We start from the raw sequence: 16,800 nt of genomic DNA on the forward strand, positions 1-16,800 counted from the left end.
GAGCGCTGCCGCAGCAGGGTCTTTCCACGGGGACAAACAAGCTCAACCTGGAAGCGCAGACTCCATGACATGAGGGGATATGTTGGTGTACTGGAAACTTAAGATAAATGTTTTATCACATAACAAGGGGGCCCGGGGATCTTAATCATGTGTTATACTTCTCTGGACCGGTCGGAGGTCCCGGTTGTCCTTGTGTAATCTGACACACAGGCCTATTTACGTGGGTTATAGCTGACACCGCAAGATGCTGTTGCACGTCACCTTAGAGCCCAACTGTGCCTAACGTTTGCATCTGTCGTCGTTACCTTTTGCGTTGATGATGCAATCTGTTTCTTTATAACAAAAAGCACTCATTTAACAAAATTAAAGTTTATTTATAACGCGCGCACTTCCAGAAGTGCATGGAAACGAGTAAAATACAAGTTTAAAGTGCAACGGCACAGTAGCTTAAAATTTGTGCCCAGCTCATCCTAGCATTAAAAAAATGTAGTTGCAGAGAGAGAGAGCGAGAGAGAGAGAGAACGAGTGTGTGTGTATGTGTGTCAGAATAAACCAACCAATCATAAAGGCAGACTTGCATCAGCCAATCAGATGATTTGTACCCTTCCTGTTTGGCTGAACGGTTCATGACAGGGTGAGTAATTACACGTCTAGCTAAAAGCAAAAAATATTGTTCTAAGAAATACCCGTCTTCATCAGGGAGAAACACCCCACCAGTCTACGTATGGATATTTCCTTCCAGTTTTGCAATTTATTTTATCAGCAGGCAGATTCGATGACCATTCCCCCTTATTGTCCGTTTGATGTAGCTTACCGTGCGAATTGCTCAGTCTGCAGCCTGCAAGCTAGCCTCTGAGTTAGCCTGATGAAGTTGCTAACTGACCCTTAATTATACTGAGGCATGCTAGCTGGTAAGAAGAGCGCACTATTTGCTTAAGAAGAAAAAGATAAAGTCAGGGGAAAAAAACTTAGGTAGCAGTTCCCACCACCACCCTTGTCCCCTACTAATCTTCTAACTGCGTTGTCGTGAAACGGATTTCCTTCTAAAGATAATGTAAAACGAATTTAAACCCACTTTCATTTGTTCCACACAGATAGACACCTGCCGAGGACTGAAACCATGGGAGGAGTAAAACAGGAGCAAAGTGATGGCGCACCACAAGCCAAAGGCCCACATTCATCTGATCCCACCCAAGAAGAGGTGAGGATTTGCCCAGCTCGTGAAGGGGTAACTTGTTTTTGAGTTATTTATACTTTAAAATAGCCCACAGATAAATAAACCGGCTTGGTAAATTTTGCAATAAGAGTCTTATTGATTTGTCCCAAGCTCAAATAGTAGATACATTACTTGTGAAATAACTTCACAACAAGCCACGGCAGTTGGTGTCTGAGAGAGGAGAAGCAGCGTAGAAGAATGACCTGAACACCCTGCTGATGTCGTCATATGTGCCCCTTGTATGCAGCCTAAAAAGAGGGGCTGGCCAAAGGGGAAGAAGAGAAAGAAGGTGCTCCCCAATGGCCCCAAGGCACCGGTGACAGGATACGTGAGGTTTCTTAATGAACGTCGAGAACAGATGCGTGCCCAATACCCCGACTTGCCTTTCCCAGAAATAACCAAGCGACTTGGCGCAGAGTGGAGTCGGTTAGCCCCTAATGACAAACAGGTAACCTTCCAGGTTGTACAGACACTGACTGCATATGTTGTTAAAAGCTGCCAATGAAAGGCAACTCTTTCCAATGGTTATGGCTGGATGAGGAAATATTGGGGATGCTGTGGCTCTGGGCACACATGTCTGGGAGTAATGAATGCCACCTGCTATGCTTATTTAATTTAATAAGATGTTGTTATTTCAAAGGTTGACAGTGCTTTGGTCATTGCTAATTTACTTCCATGAAGTTAACTGTTACTGAATGTTTGTAGAAAAAAAGATAATATCCTTTATAGGGATAAGTACATTTCAATATAAATAATTTGTTAACAGCGCTACCTGGACGAGGCAGAGCGTGAGAAGGTGCAGTATGCACGGGAGCTTAAGGAATACCAGCAGAGTGAGGCCTTCCAGATTACCAGTGCTAAGATACAGGACAAGAAGGTCAAGAAAGGTAAAATATCTTGACATTTGCCCAAATAAATCACTTATGTAGAACACTTATCAATCACTTGTTGTATTATTATTATTCCTCCTTGCATTGGCCTTTAGTTAAATTTAAGTCTGACCTCAATATTTTTCTTTACCTACATTGCTATGTGAGTCCCTGTGTTCAGCGCCTAAATATATATTAGTAAACTGCTGACACCTGGTCTTTCTGGAGACAAAATGAAAATGAAGCGACGACATGCATTTTCAGTAGTGGCTGCAAACAGGGGAACAGCCTCTTGTTAGGTCAACTAACATATTTTTTAGTTGTTTTTTTGCTCCTGTAGTTTTGTGAAGCCCTTTGTAACGTTCACTTTGAGAAGCACTATAAAATTAAGAATTTATTTAGTTATTATTTTCTCTTTTTTTAAGCTACTTTCCTAAACATTGTTTTTTGTTAAACCTACTGATACTTATAGTGATATGTGGTAATTGCAGTCATGTTTGAGCTCTTCAAATTCAAGCGATATATTCAAAATGAAATTGCCACTGGTGCTGTCGGGGAAGCACCTTACCTGCTGCCAAGCAAAAAATACCTGTCTGTAACCCAAATTTTAGCTATAGATGTAGTATCTGTTTTTAAAGGTCCTCTCCAAGCTCTATCTGCCATATCTATTTGTTAGCAACAACTTTGTTTCTTCAAACTCATTGTTGCCCATTTCTTTTCCATTTAGCGGCAATAGTGAGGATGTTAATCAGTATGTGCCAAAACATCTTCCCCAGAAATGTCAAGACAGTAATCATCAATATTTATTTATTTATTCATTTATTTTGGGGGACTTTTCCCCCCTTTTTTCTCCCCAATTGTACTTGGCCAATTACCCTATTTTCCGAGCTGTCCAAGTCACTGCTCCACCCCCTCTGCCGATCCGGGGAGGGCTGCAGACCACCACATGCCTCCTCCAATACAGTGAGAAGTTTCACCAGGGGGACATAGCGCATAGGAGGATCATGCTGTTCCCCCCAGTTCCCCCTCCACCCCAAACAGGCACCCCGACCAACCAGAGGAGGCACTAGTGCAGCAACCAGGACACATACCCACATCCAGCTTCCCACCCGCAGACACTGCCATTTATGTCTATAGGGACACCCGACCAAGCTGGATTTGAACCGGCGATCCCTGTGTTGGTAGGCAACGGAATAGACCGCCATACCACCCGGATGCTGTAATCATCAATATGAACAACTTCAAGCATTCATGATTTGGATATTTGTGGATTAGCTAATGTCTTAAATGCGCCAGCTATTTATCTGAATTTAAATCTTAAGGATTGCAACTTAATGTCCACCTGGGTTTTTTTCTTTTTTCTTCTTTCATAATGTGCTAAGAATAATGTTTGAACTAGGTCTACCTGGTAATATCAGGATAACCTGTAACTTCATTTGTGTTGTTGTTTTCAGAGGACTCTGCATCAGTCATTATCAATGCAAGTTCAGGGTCAGCTTTACAAAAGGTATTTTCACTGTTTCACACATCTTGTTTTTACTGAAAATTCTTGTGTAAACCTACTATAAAAGTTACATGTTTTCCTAATTTGTCGTTTAGGCTCCTGACCTGTCCAGCAGATTTGATATCCCCATCTTCACAGAGGAGTTCCTGGATCAGAACAAAGGTGCCAAAAACAGGAATTATGAGATTCTTTGAACATCACAAATAAATTTTATCAAAGCCCAATCCTGTCATGTATTAGTGGCATGGACATGCTCACCCTTTGGATTTCTCATTCTTGTTCTTCCTGTTTTCTTCCTGTTCTCCATCTCTCATCTCAGCACGAGAAGCTGAACTGCGGCGGCTGCGAAAGGCCAATATTGAATTTGAGGAGCAGAATGCAGTGCTGCAAAGGCACATTAAGGACATGTACAGTGCTAAGGAGAGACTGGAGGTGGAACTGGGGCAGGATGAGCTCCGCACCCATGCTCTCCACAAGCACTTACTGGCCATCAAGCACACACTTGTCAACAGTCTTTCATCAGTTGCTCTCCCAGGTCAGCAAAATATAGATTCCTCAAAAGTGAATCAATTAGAGGGGCAAAATTGGCAATATTCATAGTAGATATTGGCCAGAGCTCCTTTATACTTCTATCTTACTTAGGTGTGCTAATGAGCCAGTATTGACGAAACTATTGACTATTGTCAACAGTCACACTTAAATCAATCAGACCCATTGTTAATGTTATTAGCTGCAGCTGTTTATTGCTATAGATAACTTGATCCCAAGAGCAGCCTAGCAGTTATAGATGGGTTATTCCACTTAAGATGGTAGCAAGCTCACAAAAGTGGCATTGGCTTTATTTGCTCTTCAAAGATTTACCACTCTTTTTTTTTTCTCCCCCCTTTCCCCCCCAATTGTATCTGGCCAATTGACCTTTCGCAAAGTCCCGCCCCCCTTAGTTACTGTTGCTATGCCCATCAAGCATCTCAGAACTATCCAGGAAGTAGTCGGAAAACACCAAAACATGAAGGAAGAAATCAGCGCATTGTGTGGGTAAAAGTAACAGTAATAATACGTTAGCTGTATTAGCCATCAATAATAGCTAGTAGCAACCTTAGCTTGGAGCAGACAGGTATTTTTGTTGATTTTGAATGAATTAAGCTGGCCATGGGGTCTGCTATACTGCGAAATCTGTTGCCGACATTGCGCTTCTTGCGTTCTGGGTTTTGGGAAGGGAAAGAAAATTACACCCCCTCCAAACTTTTCAGATGTCTAGTATCCGATGTGCAGATCCCATAGGCACACCGTTTCAGCATTTTGCTGTGTGTTTGAAAGCTTGATGGACCGTTGCTAAGATAGGATTGGACAAGCACCGTTCTGGGGCGGTACTTTGCAAAAGGTAAATTACTCCACTCTTGAGCTGTCCCGGTCGCTGCTCCACCCCCTCTGCCGATCCAGGGAGGGCTGCAGACTACCTCATGCCTCCTCCGATACATGTGGTGTCGCCAGCTGCTTCTTTTCACCTGACAGTGAGGAGTTTCGCCAAGGGGACATAGCGTGTGGGAGGATCACGCTGCCCCCCCCGAACAGGTGCCCTGACCAACCAGAGGAGGCACTAGTGGAGCGATCAGGACACATACCCACATCCAGCTTCCCACCCGCAGACACGGCCAGTTGTGTCTGTAGGGATGCCCGACCAAACCGGAGGTCACACGGGGATTCAAACCGCTGATCCTCATGTTGGTAGGCAACGGAATAGACCGCTGTGCTACCCAAACGCCTCTTTACCACTCAATTTAATGATTCCCAATCACCTATAACTGCTCTATTAGTTTCTACAGTTGGACAGAAAAAAAGCCTCGATTTTTGGAAGCTGTTTCATTAACAATAATACGGAAAGCTCAATTGCAGATCTTTAGAAAACACAGATTAGAATGGATGACTTTTGCTTGTTAACATGGGGGACTCACAACTATCGGAAGTTAACGTTTCGGGGTTAATGTTTGGTCATGTGAAGCGAGTTAAATGGCATATCCCCTTAAAAAGATATCCATTGACTGTTGTGTTGATCTTGCGCTTTCTTCCTTCAGGTACAGGTGAAACCCCATCATTAGGGAACTTAGACTCATACCTGAGCCGTCTTAGTGGAGTGCTTGAGAGCAACCCCGATAAGCACCGTGCCTTGTTCACCCAGCTCCGTGAGGTTCTCTCTCATCTAGACAGGTAAATCATTTATCACTGTTAAGTAAAATCGTCTGATGTGTAGAGATGTATAATTTGCGGACGTGCAGAAAGCAATGCCTGGCCAAAAAGAAAACAAAAACAAAGCGAACTTCAGAGTAGGCTGTGCTGGGCTTTAAGTCCACTGGGACTAAATCATCATTTTTTCCGACTAGAATCTCAAGCACCAATTCCAAGATGTTTTCTTATATGTTTAATCTAGTCATACATGTACATTTTTTTACTTATTTGTACAGTGAGAAGCTGTAAGTCATTCCAGCTGGAGTCCATCCGTTCCTGCATCAGTTGGACAGGTGACAGTCTCTGTGGCATCAAATCAGTGCCATTCAACAAGGAAGATGAATACAAAGAAATCAAAATACCATGCACATGGCATGAGTCTGGCCATATTGTACATCTGCTCATGTGGAATGTTTTTAATCTTTCAGTGTTGTGATTGTAAGCTTGTGTGGCAATGCTGGGACAATGGCAATTCAGGGAGAAATGCTCAATTTAATTTACCTTCTTATAGACCTGTATTCCCTCCTCAGCCTATTCATTTGGCTTACTATTGGCTGTTCAAACTGGCCTCAGCCATACCTCTATGGTCTGTGCAATGAGAGTGAACTAATCGTCACTTTACTGTACATCTGTTATCCTCGACCACGTGTCATGCAGTAGCTGGTGTAGTGTTCATTTAATTTTTTTTAAAATTTCATTTCTTATTTTTTAATTTCATTTACACATATGACATTTAAAAAAAAATACAATATATAATTTGAAAGAAAATGTGAAGCAGAATTACCTAAAAACCCTCCAGGGGCTTGAAAAGTGGCATTCTCCAGGCGGCATACTACAGGAACCAATTATAGCAATTTTCATGTATAAATTTGTATGTATAAATCGATAATTCCAGACATGGCAAGAGACGGCGACACGGTTGAGCACAGCACCCGACAACAATGCATCCCATAAACACCCCCATGTTGCACAAGTACAATGAATCAGTCATAGTCACAACACACACACACATACACACCACTCAATTCATGATACATACAAGTATACACAAACACTATCATGAACAGACAAAGAACATACACTCATGTGATATGGCATAGAGTTTTCATAAGACAAGATAAAGGAGAAAATAAACAATATATATTTATATATAAAAAAAGAAAAACAAGCGAAATTCATAACGGGCCTTTAGACTTGTATGACAAAGGAAAATGTTGGTTGGACCCAGCTTATATAGGCTGACCATATGGAAAATGTTGGTTGGTTAGGAGCAGTGATTTCAGGGCTCTTAAACTGCTGTGAAGACAAATTAACTAACAAAAAGAAAAGAAAATTGGGTTGGAATAAAAACCTGCACACACTTGGCCCTCCATGGCACATGGTTGAGTATCACAGCTATAAATGCTATTTTGGGTGAATTCAGACTTTTCAGTTGGCTACCTTGTTGTTTGAAATATGGAGGGAGATGACCAGAATGACTAAACAAACTGGAAAAGATAAAATATTGAGTATATGAATTTTTGTTTTTAAAGTTTAGGGTTGATAATGATAGATAGTAGAATAGTAGATGTGTTATTTGTTAGTCAGAATTTAAAAATGTCATATTTGTATGGTTCATTGAAATATTGAATCGATTTATTCTGCTTCCATTCTCTATTTGCAATAAAACAAAAACTCAGTTTACATACACTACCGTTCAAAAGTTTGGGATCACCCAAACAATTTTGTGTTTTCCATGAAAAGTCACACTTATTCACCACCATATGTTGTGAAATGAATAGAAAATAGAGTCAAGACATTGACAAGGTTAGAAATAATGATTTGTATTTGAAATAAGATTTTTTTTACATCAAACTTTGCTTTCGTCAAAAAATCCTCCATTTGCAGCAATTACAGCATTGCAGACCTTTGGCATTCTAGCTGTTAATTTGTTGAGGTAATCTGGAGAAATTGCACCCCACGCTTCCAGAAGCAGCTCCCACAAGTTGGATTGGTTGGATGGGCACTTCTTTGAGCAGATTGAGTTTCTGGAGCATCACATTTGTGGGGTCAATTAAACGCTCAAAATGGCCAGAAAAAGAGAACTTTCATCTGAAACTCGACAGTCTATTCTTGTTCTTAGAAATGAAGGCTATTCCATGCGAGAAATTGCTAAGAAATTGAAGATTTCCTACAACGGTGTGTACTACTCCCTTCAGAGGACAGCACAAACAGGCTCTAACCAGAGTAGAAAAAGAAGTGGGAGGCCGCGTTGCACAACTGAGCAAGAAGATAAGTACATTAGAGTCTCTAGTTTGAGAAACAGACGCCTCACAGGTCCCCAACTGGCATCTTCATTAAATAGTACCTGTTAGAGCCTGTTTGTGCTGTCCTGGGAGTGACGAAGGAGGACAGGATTAGGAACGGGATATTAGGGGGACAGCTCAGGTTTGACGGTTTGGAGATGAAGCAAGAGAGGCAAGATTGAGATGGCTTGGACAAGTGTGGAGGAGAGATGCTGAGTATATTGGGAGAAAGATGCTGAATATGGAGCTGCCAGGGAAGAGGAAAACAGGAAGGCCAAAGATGAGGTTTATGGATGTGGTGGCCATTTTGAGCGTTTAATTGACCCCACAAATGTGATGCTCCAGAAACTCAATCTGCTCAAAGAAGTGCCCATCCAACCAATCCAACTTGTGGGAGCTGCTTCTGGAAGCGTGGGGTGCAATTTCTCCAGATTACCTCAACAAATTAACAGCTAGAATGCCAAAGGTCTGCAATGCTGTAATTGCTGCAAATGGAGGATTCTTTGACGAAAGCAAAGTTTGATGTAAAAAAAATCTTATTTCAAATACAAATCATTATTTCTAACCTTGTCAATGTCTTGACTCTATTTTCTATTCATTTCACAACATATGGTGGTGAATAAGTGTGACTTTTCATGGAAAACACGAAATTGTTTGGGTGATCCCAAACTTTTGAACGGTAGTGTACATTTGTGTAATATGGCTGAGTTAAGACCAGCATGTACATCTAATTGTTTTGTTTTGTTTTGTTTTTTTTGTTTTTTATGGCATTGTTGGTTTTGGGATATGGTATTGTAATAGGCAAATGGATTCATTGGTGGATAATACTTAAAATGAAAAGTGATCTATTTCTGTTTGGACAACTTTATGACAGTGCAGGCAACAATATCTACTACTACTACTCTCGGCTGCTCCCGTTAGGGGTCACCACAGCGGATCATCTGTTTCCATTTCTTCCTGTCCTCTGCATCTTCCTTTGTCACACCAGCCACCTGCATGTCCTCTCTCACCACATCCATAAACCTCCTCTTTGGCCTTCCTGTTTTCCTCTTCCCTGGCAGCTCCATATTCAGCATCTTTCTCCCAATATACTCAGCATCTCTCCTCCACACTTGTCCAAGCCATCTCAATCTTGCCTCTCTTGCTTCATCTCCAAACCGTCAAACCTGAGCTGTCCCCCTAATATCCCGTTCCTAATCCTGTCCTCCTTCGTCACTCCCAGTGAAAATCTTAGCATCTTCAACTCTGCCACCTCCAGCCCCGCCTCCTGTCTTTTCGTCGGTACCACTGTCTCCAAACCATATAACATAGCTGGTCTCACAACCATCTTGTAAACCTTCCCTTTAACTCTTGCTGGTACCCTTCTGTCGCAAATCACTCCTGACACCCTTCTCCACCCATTCCACCTTGCCTGCACTCTCTTCACCTCTCCTCTGCACTCCCCATTGCTTTGTACAGTTGACCCAAGTATTTAAACTCTTATGCCTTTGTCACCGCTACTCCTTGCATCCTCACAATTCCACTGTCCTCGCTGTCACTCACGTAGTATATGTATTCCATCTTGCTCGCACTGACTTTCATTCCTCTTCTCTCCAGTGCATACCTCCACCTCTCCAGGCTCTCCTCCACCTGCACCCTACTCTTGCTACAGATCACAATGTCATCTGCAAACATCATAGTCCGAAGAGACTCCTGCCTGATCTCGTCCATCAACCTGTCCATCACCATTGCAAACAAGAAAGGGCTCAGAGCCGATCCTTGATGTAATCCCACCTCCACCTTGAACCCATCTGTCATTCCAACCACACACCTCACCACTCTCAAACATCCTTCAATACTTATCTGCAACTCCCGACTTCCTCATACAATACCACACCTCTCTCGGCACCCTGTCGTATGCTTTCTCTAAATCCACAAAGACACAATGTAACTTTCTGGCCTTCTCTATACTTCTCAATCAACATTCTCAAAGCAAACATCACATCTGTGGTGCTCTTTCGTGGCATGAAATCATACTGCTGCTCGCTGATCATCACCTCTTCTCTTAACCTAGCTTCTATTACTCTTTCCCATATCTTAATGCTGTGGCTGATCAACTTTATACCTCTGTAGTTGATACAGTTCTGCACATCGCCCTTGTTCTTGAAAATCAGTACCAGTACGCTTCTTCTCCACTCCTCAGGCATCCTCTTCTTCTAAAATTGTGTTAAACAATCTAGTTAAAAACGCCACTGCCATCTCTCCTAAACATCTCCATGCCTCCACAGGTATGTCATCTGGACCAACTGCTTCTCCACTCTTCATCCTTTTCATAGCTGTCCTCACTTCTTCCTTGCTAATCCACCACACTTCCTGAGTCACTATCCCTACATCATCCAACCTTCTCTCGCTCTCATTTTCTTCATTCATCAGCCCCTCAAAGTACTCCTTCCACCTTGTCAGCACACTGTCCTCACTTGTCAGCACATTTCCAGCTCTATCCTTGATCGTTTTACCTATTGCCCATCCTTCCCAGCTTGGCCCCTCTGTCTAGCCAATTGGTACAAGTCCTTTTCTCCACCCTTGGGGTCTAACCTCTCATACAACTCACCATACGCCTTTTCCTTTGCCTTTGCCACCTCTCTCTTCGCTTTATGCTGCATCTCCTTGTACTCCTGTTTTCTTCATCTCTCTGACTATCCCACTTCTTTGCCAACCTCTTCCTCTGTATACTTTGCTGTACTTCCTCGTTCCACCACCAAGTGTCCTTGTCTTCCTTCATCTGTCTCGATGACACATCAAGTACCTTCCTAGCTGTCTCCCTCTCTATTTCTGCAGTGGTTGCCCAGCCATTTCGTAACGCTTCACTACCACCCAGTGCCTGTCTTAACTCCTCCCTGAACTCCACACAACAGTCTCCCTTCTTCAACTTCCACCATTTGATCTTCAGCTCTGCTTTCACGCTCTTCCTCTTCTTGGTCTCCAAAGTCATCCTACAGACCACCATCTGATGCTGCCTAGCTACGTTCTCCCCTGTCACCACCTTGCAGTCTTCAATCCCTTTCAGCTCGCGCCTTCTACATAAGATATAGTCCACCTGTGTGCACTTTCCTCCACTCTTGTATGTCACCCTGTGTTCCTCCCTCTTCTTGAAATATGTATTCACCACAGCCATTTCCACCCTTTTTGCAAAATCCACCACCATTTTTCCTCCCACATTTCTTTCCTTGACACCATACCTGCCCATCACCTCTATTCCCTTCACCAACATGCCCATTGGAGTCTACTCCAATCACCACTCTCCCCCTTGGGTACCCTCTCCACCACTTCATCCAACTCACTCCAGAATTCTTCTTTCTCTTCCATCTCACCACCAACTTGCGGGGCATATGCACTGATAACGTTCATCAATACACCTTCGATTTCCAGCTTCATACTCATCACTCTGTCTGACACTCTCTTCACCTCCAGCACGCTCTTGACATACTCTTCCTTCAGAATTACCCCTACCCAATTTCTGCCCCCATTCGCACCATGGTAGAAGAGTTTGAACCCACCTCCGATGCTCCTGGCCTTACTCCCCTTCTACCTGGTCTCTTGCACACAGTGCAGGCAACAATATGCAATGGAATATGGATACTGCCGATAGAGGGAGCAATTGAGACACACGCTCACTCACTCACTCTATGTTGTACCTCTATCTTTGTGGGGAGCCCTCATTGACTAAATTCATTCCCTAACCTTAATCCTAAACCTAAAATTGTTCTTTCTTCTTTAGGAATCGTAGTTAACAATAATGACTGACAAAACTGTAATGTAGAGCGGAACCTTTACTGAAGTTAAAGCAGTCTAATACACGGAGAAATCGCTCTGAACTGCGAGCTCGAGGCTGTAGACACGCGCGCACACACACACACACTGAAATAGTTTTTCCCCCTCTGTTACGTTAGTGTGACAACAGCATCGTGGGTAATGTAGTTCCCTTACGCAGAACTACAGTTTTACCCCGTTTCCTTCAATAAATCTAATCAAGAATAAATTAGTCATATTATCATTCACAAGAATTAAACAATAACATCCAAATAGTGACGTTCTCACATAAACGTTACAACAAAAATAGACCCTTAAGGAAGTGAGGACCAGCCAAATTGTCCACACTTTGCGAAAATGTCCTCACTGATGGTTGAAACTCAAATTGGTCCTCACAGAGATAGATGTACAAGAACACACACACACACACACACACACACACACACACACACCGGTAGCTGTTAAGAAACTCCATTATCAGATTTATTGGCTAGTATCTTTCCACAGACAAAGAGTTTTGCTTGGCTTGCCTTAAATGGCTCAACATTGGACAATACAAAACAACAGCAGCTGCATTGGGGGTCAGGGGAGTTAATAATAAAGGTCGGTAGGCATTAGGAAATACTGTAAATAAAACATTTTAGGAACAGAAACACTGATGTTCTGTTGGGTGTGTGTGTATAGAGAGTACCGCATTACAATTTTTACATAGCTGAATAATGTCCTTAGGACGTCGGGGTGCATTTTTCGGGGTAGAAGTGAGTGAGCGTATAACAGAACCACTCAAGTTTGCCACGAGTTTATAGATTTCAGGGCAAAATTATGTCTATCATTTATCATTTTCAGTATCTTAGCTCACGAGGGAATTTGGATTGTCCATCCATCCGTTATCCGAACCGCTTATCCTGCTCCTGGGGTCGCTGGAGCCTGTCCCAGCAGTCATTGGGCGGCAGGCGGGAAGACACCCTGGACAGGCCATCTCACACACACACACACACACACACACACACACACACACACACACACACACACACACACACACACACACACACACACACACACACACACACCTAGGGACAATTTAGTTTGGCCGATTCACCTGACCTACATGTCTTTGGACTGTAGGAGGAAACCGGAGCCCTCGGAGGAAACCCACGCAGACACGGGGAGAGCATGCAAACTCCACACAGAGGACGACCCGGGGCGACCCCCAAGGTTGGACTACCCCGGGGCTCAAACCCAGGACCTTCTTTCTGTGAAGCGACCGCGATAACTAACCACTGCGCCACCGTGTCGCCGAATTTGGATAGTGTTTATCCCAACTGCATTTTATTTCATTTGTCCATTCCCTGGGATCAAGGCCATAGTGCCCCCCCACCCTCCACTAATTTTTCGAGTACTGTATTGTGCTTTGAATCGGAGGCTCTGTGATAAACAGTCAGGGGTTTGACGGTGGAGATGGGGTTAAGTTATTGGATGAGAGGTGTCGTTAGCATCCGGCGCCGCCTCCTTCATCCCCCGCCCTGACGTCACTCTCGGCAGCTGTCCACACAGCGGCGGTGCTGAAGCTGAACAAGATGGCTGTGTGCTGGGGAGCGGAGAGCTGAGGAGGGGGAACGAGACATCGGTTTTATCCAGACACAGCCTTAAAAGAGGGGGAGAGAAGCGCCACTCGGGTGTCAACTCTCGAACTGGGCAGATTTTATCTGGGGGTTTTTGCCAAGCCTGACAAAACCTTGTATACACAGGCCGAACCCAGAGCCGACGGTGTAGACTCGCATCTTTCCACACGCCTGCCGGGGAACTCAGGGGGTGGTACGTTTGAGCAGCTTTGCCGAAGAAAGGAAGCCGGGGAAGAAATCCGAGATCGATTTTTTTTTTTTTGGGCGAATTTGAGAAATGTCATTGCTGTGTGTTGGAGGTAAGTTCAAACTGAAAGGCGGTTTGCAAAAGCAGTTTGAAACGATGACTTGCCGACCATCTCCGTGAAACATGCGCTTGTAGGTGTGTGTGTGTGTGTGTGTGTGTGTGTGTGTGTGTGTGTGTGTGTGTGTGTGTGTGTGTGTGTGTGTGTGTGTGTGTGTGTGTGTGTGTATCACCTTATTGCCTCGAGTGATATCTTCACAGGTCATGGTGGACTTGCTTCACTGTCCGAAATACCGAGCATTTTGTCAACATCTGTCAGTATTCCGGACATCTGTGTGGCGAAAAAAACGCCAATTTTATTGCGAATGGTGTGTGAGAAGGTATACCTCTAAACTTAACCCCCGTTTATTTTAAGAGATAGTATTTGGCAATTACATGGGTCCGAGCCCCTTATGTCTCGCGCGGAGGCAGACTCGTTCCTGCAGGAAGGCGTGAACACGGCGGTTAAACCCGTCTGGGGATGCTACGTGTAAGTGCAGATGCATGGATAGCTTTCGGCAGCTGCTGTCAAACGTCATAAAACAAGTTATCATGAACCTCTCTCTCTCGCTCGCTCTCTCTCTCTCTCTCTCTCTCTCTCTCTCTCTCTCTCTCTCTCTCTCTCTCTCTCTCTCTCTCTCTCTCTCCTTTAATCAAATGGCAGCACGACTAACTGTTTGATCTTCTCAGTCGCGCGTCAACATTGTAGCAATACTGTTGTTTGAGTCGCGGCGGATCCGAATTTCTCTCTCGTGCGCAACTGCACGGAGCAGAAAGGCATGTGCCGTAATGGGTCTCTCTCTCTCTCTCTCTCTCTCTCTCTCTCTCTCTCTCTCTCTCTCTCTCTCTCTCTCTCTTTCTCTCTCTCTCTTCGGTGGGAAAACCCGTAAACCACGTGACTGGGTATTAGAATATTTAATAATAAATTCCCGTTCATTCAAGCTGACGAGAAAGGAAACCTTCTGATCCATGACTATCACAGCTTGTATTGATTGTTTATTTTTATTGTTCTTATGAAATCACGACTCTGTTAAGTAGTTCTCAAGGTGCCGTTTCCCACCACCTTAGTATGCATACTCTTTATATTGCATCCGGTGAATGCCTATGTTCATCCAATGAGTCACCGTTTGCCAGTAAATACAACTAACGCTGCGTGAGTGACTTGATATTATGCAGTCTGGTTGTTTGTGATGTGTTTCTCAAGCCAAGAGAGATTTTGTCTCTAGGGCTTCTGACATCCCCCGTGTGTGCGTAATTGTACATTGCCAGGCACTTAAATGTGACCGTTTACTGAAATTGTACCACTCGGGATGGATGTAGTGGTACACTCGCATAGTGGCTGTGCTGCTTTCGTTTGATTTAAGCCAAGTGACACGTGGGTCCAGTTACCTCTGTCTGTCAAGTCAAGTATATTTTATTTGTATAGCCCAATATCACAAATTACAAATTTGCCTCAAGGGGCTTTACAGCAACACAACATCCTGTCCTTGGATCCTGGTATCGGATAAGGAACAACTCCCTTAACCCCCCCCCCCTTTAACAGGGCTGTCATAGACAACCATTCCTAATGCGGGTATGACACAACTATCAATTATGTGATTAGAGCTGTTCCTCCTATTCTGGTTGGGGGGGGTTGTCAGGGTTAGGTGAAGGAAAGCAGGGGATAGAATAGCATCCTTGAGCTTGAATGAGAGGTTCAACAGGCTTATGGTGTTTGGAGAGTCTGCTACATTTGCAGCACCATTGCTGGGGCTACAAGTTGGTAGCACAGACGTCAGGACTGAAGAGCATTCTTTTGTGGTCCCTTTGTGCCCTGTGCCTTTGTTGGCACAACAACCCTATTGGTAGCTTTGGCGTCTGCCGGCCTTCTCTCCCTGATGTAGCATGCATACACTCCACTAACGACCTAGAGCTATGATGATATTTTTTGATTGTTTATTATTCATGGATTCATGGCTGGCATAAGACTGTGAGAGGATGATCATCACCTTGGTAAGAAGAAGGTGAAATGATGTGCCTTACTGGAGGCTTTCAGGCTTGCACAAGTTTTGAAATAGCCCTAAAGTCACTCTGCCTGGTCAGAGGTGGTTTTCATATCCTACTGACATGTCTTGTTGTGTGATACATAATTTTTCATATGCTAGGCTAGGTCTAGAAGCATATTCAGATCTGGTGGCCATCCCATTGCTACCAAACCTGAGTGAGAATGGGTAAGCGAATACAAAACCCTCAGCAAAAACATAGCAAACACAACTGCCAGCGGGTCCTGTGGGTGACTCATGGGAAGCTCATCCTCATTAATGACTGCTTCTCTCATAGATGCATTATTCAAATGTGTACTTAAAACTAAATGCACCTCAGATCTTCAGAGAAGAATTTCCCGAGTCCCTTCTACGAGGTAATTAAGAGCAGATTCTTCCTGGGCAAGTTGTGTTTTTCCCCAAGTCCTATTACCATATCAAATACACTGATGCCTTACTGTATAATGACCAGGTTTGGTGGATGTCTATAAATAGTCTTTTTTTCTCATAACTGGACTGTAGCATTGTTTTGCCTCTGCTGTGGCTCTCAGCATCTTACACCGTCTCCTAACTAGACGCGAGTGTCCGACTATCCCCAGATAGCATCCGGATGTGGGCCACTTCAGGCAATGATGCGGCACTGATGGCCTTCTTCTGGCCCTGACAAAATGAATGTGGGCCTGAAGTGGCCCACATGTATAATAGCAAACATTGCCCAAATATGCCAAATCAAATGTGGGCCTTTTTTTTTGGCAAACATGTAATCTGGATGTGACCCTGAAGTGTCCTGTGTGGTATGGTGAATATGGCCCAAATATCACAAAACAAATGTGGGCCACCTTTGGCAAATATGTGGCACATGCAGCATTGTTATGGCTTGGTTCTGGCCCAGATATGGCAAACAGGAGCGGACCGCCCAAGTGCCATCATGTGTGGGACGGGTCCGAGCCACAGCAATATTGCTATCTGGGTCGCGTCGCATCGGACG

The 16,800-nt window shown here is 43.9% G+C and overlaps 2 protein-coding genes across 5 annotated transcripts in view; both read left to right on the top strand.

The window, feature by feature from the left end:
* Positions 1–26: 26 nt before the first annotated feature.
* On the top strand, positions 27–7,544 carry hmg20b (high mobility group 20B). Of its 4 annotated transcripts, none has more exons than XM_056277776.1 (9): positions 27–85; positions 1,095–1,201; positions 1,464–1,664; positions 1,983–2,103; positions 3,540–3,592; positions 3,685–3,751; positions 3,909–4,124; positions 5,662–5,794; positions 6,049–7,544. In XM_056277776.1, the coding sequence occupies exons 1-9, from the start codon at positions 70–72 to the stop codon at positions 6,059–6,061; spliced, it is 927 nt and encodes a 308-aa protein (XP_056133751.1). In that variant the 5' UTR covers positions 27–69; the 3' UTR covers positions 6,062–7,544. The 4 variants fall into 4 exon arrangements, with proteins under 4 accessions (XP_056133751.1, XP_056133753.1, XP_056133754.1 ...); XM_056277778.1 differs by lacking the exon at positions 27–85 and adding an exon at positions 615–634 and having other exon boundaries at positions 1,095–1,228; XM_056277779.1 differs by lacking the exon at positions 27–85 and adding an exon at positions 621–634.
* Positions 7,545–13,785: 6,241 nt separating this feature from the next.
* Positions 13,786–16,800, top strand: part of unc13a (unc-13 homolog A (C. elegans)) — an 83,085-nt gene continuing 80,070 nt past the window's right edge. The window contains exon 1 of the mRNA XM_056275776.1: positions 13,786–13,807. Within this exon, the coding sequence (XP_056131751.1) occupies positions 13,786–13,807 (22 nt within the window). The remainder of the gene's footprint in view (positions 13,808–16,800) is intronic.

Source organism: Lampris incognitus, chromosome 3, assembly GCF_029633865.1.
Source record: "Lampris incognitus isolate fLamInc1 chromosome 3, fLamInc1.hap2, whole genome shotgun sequence".
Taxonomy (NCBI): domain Eukaryota; kingdom Metazoa; phylum Chordata; class Actinopteri; order Lampriformes; family Lampridae; genus Lampris; species Lampris incognitus.